Source organism: Alligator sinensis, unplaced genomic scaffold (assembly GCF_000455745.1).
Source record: "Alligator sinensis unplaced genomic scaffold, ASM45574v1 scaffold572_1, whole genome shotgun sequence".
NCBI classification, from domain to species: domain Eukaryota; kingdom Metazoa; phylum Chordata; order Crocodylia; family Alligatoridae; genus Alligator; species Alligator sinensis.
The window spans coordinates 774,780-784,087 of NW_005842288.1; the positions used below are offsets into that span (position 1 = coordinate 774,780).

The 9,308-nt window shown below is 39.1% G+C and overlaps 1 protein-coding gene across 1 annotated transcript; it reads right to left on the minus strand.

Moving 5' to 3' along the window:
* Positions 1 to 5,468: 5,468 nt before the first annotated feature.
* On the minus strand, positions 5,469 to 7,600 carry LOC102374828 (transcription cofactor HES-6-like). The gene is made up of 4 exons (XM_025209397.1): positions 7,538 to 7,600; positions 6,860 to 6,955; positions 6,675 to 6,753; positions 5,469 to 5,914 (listed from the first exon to the last, which is right to left on the minus strand). The coding sequence occupies exons 1-4, from the start codon at positions 7,598 to 7,600 to the stop codon at positions 5,469 to 5,471; spliced, it is 684 nt and encodes a 227-aa protein (XP_025065182.1).
* Positions 7,601 to 9,308: the final 1,708 nt, after the last annotated feature.

Genomic DNA, 9,308 nt, shown 5'->3' on the forward strand with positions numbered 1-9,308 from the left:
AAAAAAGGCCAACATGGAGACCATGAAGAGACTAAGAAGGTTTAGAGTGACTTTATTTAGTATCTCCAATTAAACCCTTTTAGTTTGCATATGCGCCACATGTCAAGAGTATGTGACAAATACAATACAAATCTGGAAAAATAATTTGTAAAAGTGAAAGGGTTACCGCTCTATTATGCTACCAAAGTCAGTAATGGCCCTTTGTAGCATGTGACAGCATTTGTGTAGAGGTAACAAGCTCGCTTTCTGGAATCTTTCCATTGTAAACAATTTAACAGCTGTCTTGTTTAGTCCCATAACATGGAGAAGGGGTCAGAGTGTGCATGCATAAGAGGCAAGGATGTGCCATTATAACAATCTCTGTAAGAAGTAAAATTATACTGCTTTTGAAATACCAAGGGCAAATCAGGGGTGTGGTCTTGTCTCTCGCCAAATGCTGCCTCATACTCTTCTCATGGCTGAAGAGATGCAACAGAGCTGGAGGATGGAGGAATCCAAGTGCACATCTGTCAGGAAACCACTAGGAGAGGAAATTCTAACTTTGCAGTGAGGTCTTGTCTCTTTGGTGCTTCCTTCTGCCTTCTCCCCACCATTTGGAAATACAACTCCCTTAGGAGTGCATTCCCACTCTCTCTGTCCTCTAAGCTGGAATCACTTTTGCGAGAAGGAGCTCCTTTGCAGGTATCCACTTGGCTAGGGGAGACCATGATGCAGACAGCAGCTGCTCTCTCATACGCCATGGGGCCTCTGACCCCAGGGAGTTAGGGGAACTCTATGTATGTAGGCATACATGGAGCCTATTAAGTATAAACCAGCAACTCTATAGGTCATTTCTCCAGGCCTCTCATAGGTGGATTGCTGGAAAAATTTCATTGCAATGAAATGTTATAGTTTAATAAGTCAATGGACAAATTTCACAGACAAAATGAACATTTTAAAGTGAGATACTCACAGGACTAGACTTCATAAATGAAATGCTAGAGGAGTACAGGTCCAGGACTGCCTAAGGCCCCTTCTACACATGCAGGCAAAGGAGCAATGGGATCTAATTTGCAATCCACACAATTGCTCTTCTGCCATGCCACATGTGCGTGACAGGAGGTGCAACTGTAGGATTGCTCATTAGATCTCACCACACCTTATTGCTGGTGCAGTGGGAGCCTGGATGAGGAGCTCCCAGCTGTGGGGGTGCCCCATGCTTCTGTGGAGCCTGGGGGATTGTGCCAGCCTAGGGAGAAAGGCTTTATACTGAGTTTGAGGGCTAGTGGCACAGGCTTTCATTGTGACCTGGATAAAGATCCAGGACTAGGAGGAAACTTGGCAAGGAGAGAGAAGATCAGAAGAGGGAAGCTAGTGGTTCAGCCTGCTAGTTATATCAGATGCTTAATACTAATGCAAGAAGTATGAGGAATAAGCAGGAAGATCCAGAAGTCCTAGTATACAGCAATAACTATGACTGACTTGAAGTAACTGAGGCATGGTGGGGATGGCTCACGCCACTGCAATATTGATATATATTTAATATACACACATTGCCTTGTATATTAAATAAGCTCATTATTTTGAGGACAAGGACAAAATGGGAGTTAGACCTATTAAGAGTCTCTGGGTCAAGATAAAAAAAGAACATTTCAAGGACAATGTCACAGTAGTTGTCTTCTATAGACCACTCAACCAGGAAGGAGAGGTGGATGAGGTGTTTTGGGGTTGGTTTTTTTTTTTTTTTTTTTTTTGGTTAAATAAATAACTGCAGTGTCCAAATTGCAGGATCTGGTGGTTATGGGAGACCTGGATTCCTGTGATATCTGTTGGAAAAAACTTGCATACCAGAGAATAGACAGCCCAGCAAGTACTTAAACTGCGCTGAGAACAACTTCTTGGCACAGATAAAGAAGAGACTACCTGAGGCAGATTCTTCTTAATTTTGTCCTTAGTAGTCGGGTGGAATTGTTTGAGAACCTGAACATGAACAGAAACTGCTGTAACTGAGATCATGAAATGACAAAGTTCATGATCTAAATGAAAGAAAGAAAGCAGAAGAGTAAAAAACAAAACCAAGCAAACTTCAGAAGAGCAGATTTAGGCAGATCTCATAAACACATTATTTGAGAGGCAAATCTAAGGAGGGAAAAAGTGCAGGAGAATTGGTTGTTCCCCAAAGAGACCATAGGTGCCTATAAGCTTTGTTCCTCAAATACACCATACTTAGGGCACAGGGCATGGTATTCCAATGCAAAGGAAGGCTAGGAAGCACCGCAAGAGGACTGCTTGGCAATATCAGGAACTTTTTGATTGCTTGAACCTTTAGAAAGGATCTTACCAGAAGTGGAAATCTGGCAATCTACTCATCTAAAGGCAAGTATAAGAACACACTACAAGCACGTAGTGATCACACATTGCTTATCGTACAGGCACAATCCATAATGACACGCTTGTGAAGAGTGCAGTTGTTACAGGAGAGTTTTCTTCTTCTTATGATTCATCAATCATCTGATTAGGAAATAGTGGTCCTGCGAAAGATGAATGATAGTAATGACATAAGTGCTTATGTAAGTGAGGTCAGGTACTTTAGCTTTGGGATGTGAGCAGTTTCTCATGAGACAGCAAACAGCACCAGTTTCTGAAAGCATGTTACCAGCGCTGCTGCTCTGTCATGAGCTATTGCTGTAACATGATTGCTACATGCCCACAAGACACGTCACCTCTTCAAGACTTTATTCCTCATTAGGAAAACACAGCTAATTGTATTTTGCAAAGCATTTTGGGATCATCAGCTGAAAAGTGCTCTGTAGGTGCAAAGAGAGCTAATTGTATGTTGTATTAAGCTAGATTTGATAAAACTACATGATTTAGAAGCAAATGTGGAAGTGCTTTGCCAAACTGAAATAATGTATTGATTCAAGTGAATGAAGTACTTCAAATAATTTCTTTTGGCTTTTTAGGAACATTTTCTTCATTCTTAAGTACTATATTTCAAGAGATTCATCTAATTCCAGTTCTCAAAAGAAGTTCTATCAATCAGTGCTGGGCACCAGTTTTAGACTTGTTACTAAAATATTGGTGGTGAGATAACATAAGGGGATGCCACCAAATTAAATGTAGACAATTAAGAAAATGTAGTATCGCCTTTTAAAACTGCTCCCTGGATCATATTGCTAAATCTTGCAATTCCTTTTTTCCTAATTTTAAAAGCATTCTCTCGCCTGCTGCTGTGGTAGCCCTTCACCTAAAAAGAAACTGAGTAAGAAGAGAACACAATGAAGCTGCCTAGGTACAAAACATCAAATGAAAAAAGTAAGCAAATTAAAAGCAGAGAGAAACATATTTCTTCTCACCAGTGTTACAGTAACCTTAGGTGCTACTTTTAACACTAGTGATGGCAAAACCTAACACTGATATGGTGATAATGATAAGACATAAGGTTTGAACATGCTTTTATTTAAATATATCCTTGTGTGATGCTCTGAATCCCTACCCAGCAGCAGGGCTAAAATGCAATCAGTCAGGAAGTGTAACTGACTAGAAACAAAAGGGCAACTAACCAGCTTTAGGCCCCAATCCTGTACAGTGATCTGTTAGCAAGTTTCCTTATGCCTCTATAGAGCACCTTGGACCTGACACATGTATCAAGGAATTGCAGTACTGGATTATGATGCAGGATCAGGGCCTTTGTCCAAACTCACTGAAATGCACAAAAATGTAATAATACACAGAAATAAATAATAATAAACAAGCTGTAAAGATATGTAATGATCTTTCCCTTCTAAGATTCTGAAGCATTCTTAACAGCATTTTTAAGGAGCTTCCTTGGACTATGAAAATTACGTTTCAGTGTTGTCTGCTATATGTAGGGACCTGATCTGATTCTCACTATAGTCAGCAGGAGTCTTGCCATTGATTTCAGTGGGGGCTGGAATGGGTCCTATTACATGTGTTATCAGCTGTTCCGGAGGTTACCTTATCTAAGAAGATTGTTTTGGAGGAACACTAATAGATCTTAAACTGGAGAAGAAATGTAGGCCTACTACATGTGCACAGCTCTATGAGCTTAAGAAAGCTACTTCATAAGTCACAGCAGTTTAATCTTTGTGCTGTGCCTCTGTTCCCTAATGCACCTTCTTTTCATGTAAACCAGTTGTTACTCTTACCATCTCTGTGCTACCATTTCTAACCATTTTTCAAAAGTGCTGGATAAAAGGGGAGAGCTTCACAGAAAAGATGCTAAAACCCAAGGTGATGACTTTCACTCTTTCAACACATCATCAAACAGATCAGTCTGCATAATTAGCCCCCTGTACTGAGGAGGGTCATTAATTAGTATGCAGAGTGCTTGTTTAAGAGATCCCTTGCTCTTTTATTTTAACTATAAAGAAGTTTTAACTGCCTTTGACTTGAACAACTGTGACCAAATGTTGCCTACAAGTTTAGCAAATGCCTCTCAGATTTACTGGTAGGATTTGCAAGGAATTTTATCTTCTGGTTACTTGATCTCCTACCTGGGACTCTCTCATAAGTATAATCAAAGGAGGTAGGCAAGATTGATAGCCCAGCATCTGACCTTTTATAATCTTATATGGTAACAAGATCTGTGTAGTTCCTCAAGGTGTGTGTGTGCATGTCTATGTGTATATGTGCAGCTAGCTGGGTTTTCTTTAAAACAGTTGCAAAACTAATACATGAATAATTCATTCCATCAGCCAACTAAAAAAAAGTTTTAGTTTTAAAATCCCAATGAATTATTTGTAATTTTTCAGCAATTTGTATAGGCAGAAATCATCAGACCCCATTTTATTTTGTGTGTGTGTATGTATGCAAAAAGGAGAGAGAAAGAAGCCTCTAGCTACTTCACTATTTTGAAAATAGTTGTCTATTCAGGTGGTCAAATTAGAGCACATCTTGAACATGCAATAGAGAGAACACAGTTTATATTTATACTAATCTAAATATGTGGAATCCAAGCACATTTTAAAATGTGATTATTAGTGAATGCAGCATTTCACAAGAACGTAGCTACATTCTCCTTCCGTTATCCCACTGTGGTTGCCCCGAAGTAATGGAGGAGAGTTTAGTCTTCTATCTTCACTTCCAGGTGATCTCAGGTAGGCAAGTGAGATCTGAAAGATGCATATTCAGAAAGCAAAATGCAAAAGACAGACATTGCTTGGTGTTCCTTTTTATTAAGGTGTTAATTTTTTTAATAATATAAAAAAACAAGAGTGTTATATAATTAATATACACTAAAAAGCCCAAGAGAGGGTCCTATACAATAACTTAGATGTATTTAATAAATACAAAATAATAGCAGCCTTCTACAATGCAGGCTACATATAGGTTTACTTCGGCTTGAAGTACCCTGGTCTTTAGCACACCTACAGGAACAGACTTGCTCCACAAGTGTTTTAAAGAGGCATATCTATAAGATACATATAGGAGTGTCTAAGATTAGAAGGAAAATTTTTAAACATATTTTACCATGGTCTCCACATGTCTGATGACCCCATACTAGGGTTATTGTGTGAAAAATTTGGCTGCAGGATCTGTCTGGGAGGCAACATATCAGGCTGACTAAAGAGAGTGAGTGCCGGTGCCCGGACTGAATTTTTCAAAGCCTGTTTGTCCTCTGCAGGGTAGAACTGCTCTTGAGATAGACTGCATGTGGGAGTGTTCCCCTTTGCACCCACAGGGGATTTCTGGGCTGCAGGAGATTGCTGCACTGGTGTTGAAGACCTTAAGGCTGCTTTGCAGGTTTCCTCACTGGATCTGGGTAAGGATTTCAGCAGATGGTTTAATAAACGTGCCCCAAGTGTCTTGTCCATCCATTCACAGGTCAGGAGAAGATTGTGAACCTCGTGCATACACTGAATATATCCAGTGCTATACCTCTGCTGAGCTTCAAAACCCATTTTGGAATCCACTGTATTAGAACAGGAGACAACCTGGGTTAGTTAAAAGACTGAGCTAGCCATGCTTTACTTAAGTTTACAAACATTCAGCAAGGCCATGATATATTGTTATATACTGATGGTAAAAGATAAAAACAAAAAAATGGTAACTTCTCAAGAGTTACTGTGTCTAGCAAATTGAGCTCTGGGCTTGGGGACACTTGGGCCCCTATTTTCATCTTGGCCAATGGCCTTCTGGGTGACTTTGGAAGTCACTTTATTTCCATGTACCTCAGTTTCCCTAATCTGTAAAACAGAGCTGATGATACTGAACTCTATTGTAGAGTATATTAAGAGTTGTTCATGAAAATTTCTTTATTAGAGCTAGTTTTAAATTAACGTCTACAATTCAGTTCTGTAGAGCTTTTCCAGAAGGATCAATATGTTCAGAAAAAAAGATTAGTGAAATAACAAAAAATGATAGTATAAGGCAAGATACAAGATACTTGTATAATTCGGTACTGATTATAATTAAATTGCAGTTATAAGTAATAGTATAAAGCTTAAAAGAAAAAAACCTTTTGGAGAAACATGACTCACCTGTTTGATTAGGGCTTTATCCCCCTCTAGTGGTGAAGGCTAAAAACCACTTGTAGGGTTGAAAGGGATGTTTGCAAAACTGTCAATGTATCATCAGTGTAGTCACTACCCAAGGTTAATACTAAATTCCACCTCTTAAATATATGGAAACATGTGTTGTATACAAGATGCAAAACAAAGTTACTCACTCACCCATGATTTTATTGTTTTGGATATTCTGGAGATGTTTTACTGTCATTTCAAGGATATCAGCTTTTTCCAGTTTAGACTGCTGTCAAAAACAGGAATACAGTAGGTCAGTGAAGATGATTTATTCTGTAGGATTTTGGATTTCTTAAATCATAAAGTAGCAGAACCAGGTAGAAATTAACACTTACATCTAGATGAAATGCACCAACAACTGTTTCCTTCAGCTGATCCAAGCAGTTGTTAATCCTTTCCCTTCTCTTTCGTTCAATGAGCGGCTTTCTTAACTGGAAACAAAAAAAAAGAACATTTCTGAGGTTGAGTTTCCAGATGCTATCACTGCATAGCTGCTAATGCTGCTTCTGCCTTTGCTGAGCTCCCATTGGTGAACTCAGTGGGCACAGATGGAGACCCCCTGATTTTGTTTTTAACCCTTAAGAGCTGTATTCTGCAAGTGGTATTGGAGAATCACAAGGCTACACGACACTGTGTAGGAGAGACAGCACACTATCATTTTGTTAATCCTCATCAGTTTTAGCTGACCCTACAAGCATTGGACTTGATTTTCCTTTCATTTAAGCTGGTGTCAATCAGGTTACTTTGATGGCAAAAAAGATATTTCAGTGTAAAATTAATGCGAGTGGGAGGAGACTACATCCCTTTGTGGCAAGAATGCTGCTTAAACTCCTTTATATTGAAAGCGGTTGTTTGTCTCTAATATTTTATCACATGCAAATTATCATCTCCAGTTACAGGATTGTGCAACTGTACTGCACAATGCAGACACTCATACACAGTTCCCATGCTATGCACAGTACCCATGCTGTGCACACATGCCCATGGACGTGTAAATCTATAAAAGGACCTACCTTCCTTTCCTCTTTGGTGTTGGAAAGTTTCTGCACGTTGCTGGCCATAGCCATGGCCGTCATTATAATCCAGCTTCTCTGCTCCTAAATGTTGCGGAGGGAGGAAAAAAGAAAGATCTTTGGCAGCAAGCTGCTTCCTTTCCTGATGGGCTCCTTGCCTCTCTTGCCTCTCCTCAGCACTTTGCCTGTATTTATAGCCCAGAATTAGCATGTGAATAAGGGCTTTCCTTGGCTGGACCCCTTTTCCCACACGAGGGGTCGAGACCAGAGGTTTGTGGCTATCAATCAAGGCTGACAGGTCACTGCTTCTTTTCAATGACCAACTTGCCCCCCCTCAAACAGCGACAGATGTCCAGCCTACAAAGCTTTGCTTTGCAGAAGCCTTTTGTTAAGAAGGAGAGGCAAAAAGGGTGCACTCAGAGTGGATCACGTGGCCCCTTGCTAAGTTTGCACAGATTCCCAGGGAGCGGGAACAATAGGCAGTAACCAGTTGAGTTACACCTGGGAGAATTTCCTTGAAGTTTCTTTTAGTTTTTGCTTGTGGGTTTTTTTATATTAATCATACTATCTTACTGAATGGATGTCACTCTTTACCTGCCAAATATGTATCCCCTCCCACTTGAAATATAAAAAGAAGCTCCGAGACACAGAACAACCTTCACATTTGGAAATGGAGCTATTTGATCCACTGTGTAGTTCATCCTTTTTACAAATGTTACAGCGAAGTAGTGATTGTTTATTGAAGTCCATTGACAACAGATTCCCCTAGAAACTGATTTTTCCATCTGTGAAATACTTATGAAAAATGCCATGACATTTCATACAAGTGAAATCAGTAAGTCTCAGTAAAAAAAGAAACATGGCTGTAAAAATTATTCTTAACAATTTGTAAAATAGAAAATGATAATATTTTGGGTTTTTAGGTATTCTGTAGAATTCAATGTTGCAACTACAGGGTGTTTAGAATGTTGCTTTTGTATAGAATTGTATTGGTTTATTTCCTATTATATTCCATAGTACTTTCCCATAATGGCTTATTTTCTCACTATGATACTGATTTTTTTTTTTTAATCAATTAAATATTCATGCAAAGGTAGGTGGATGCTTAAAGAGCAGTATGAACAGGGCAAGGGCATATTTTTTTAAAAAACTTTTTACCATTTACTGGTCTATCTCTTCTTTATAAAGGAAAATCCCTGAGGCATTTTATATGAACAAGCTCTGGGTTTCTAATTGTTGTTTTACTAATGAACAGGATTTGCTAGTATCCTGTTGAGTGAAGTAGATGAATCCATTTAAATAGGTGTCAGATGTATCATTTTATTTAAACAGACAGGAAGAGCTTTAGAAGAACCAAAAGCCACCCCAATCCACTGTAAGGCTTTTTGAAACCCATTACTTACACAACTGCAGAGTGATTCATTCCTGTTTCCATATCCCAAGACAGCTACATACGCATGAGAATAAAGTACAAGGGGCATCATCCCTCCATCTCAAACAATATGTAAACACGCTGTTCTATACATGTGGGTAAATACACCACACACTGTACAATGTAGCTATATTTAGATTTATGCTCTTTGTATGTGCACCTGTAAAAATAAGACTCTACAGTTATACTATAAGTAGAGGTTCTTAGCCAATGAAAGCCCAGGGAGTTTGTCTGATTATTTCTCAAGGAACTGAGTGCCCTACTTAATACAGCATTATAGTGACCTCGTTCAAAGGAAAAGCAAGACATTGTTATGCATTTTCTTTGATACACAAGAAA

What these genes read in the sequence shown, in the direction of transcription:
- LOC102374828 (XM_025209397.1), bottom strand. Translation starts at nt 7,600, where the DNA reads ATGACGGCCATGGCTATGGCCAGCAACGTGCAGAAACTTTCCAACACC. An exon ending in ACACCAAAGAGGAAAGGAAG is followed by an intron (nt 6,956 to 7,537) that starts GTAGGTCCTTTT and finishes TTTTGTTTCCAG; the next exon opens with TTAAGAAAGCCGCTCATTGA. An exon ending in TTGGTGCATTTCATCTAGAT is followed by an intron (nt 6,754 to 6,859) that starts GTAAGTGTTAAT and finishes TGTTTTTGACAG; the next exon opens with CAGTCTAAACTGGAAAAAGC.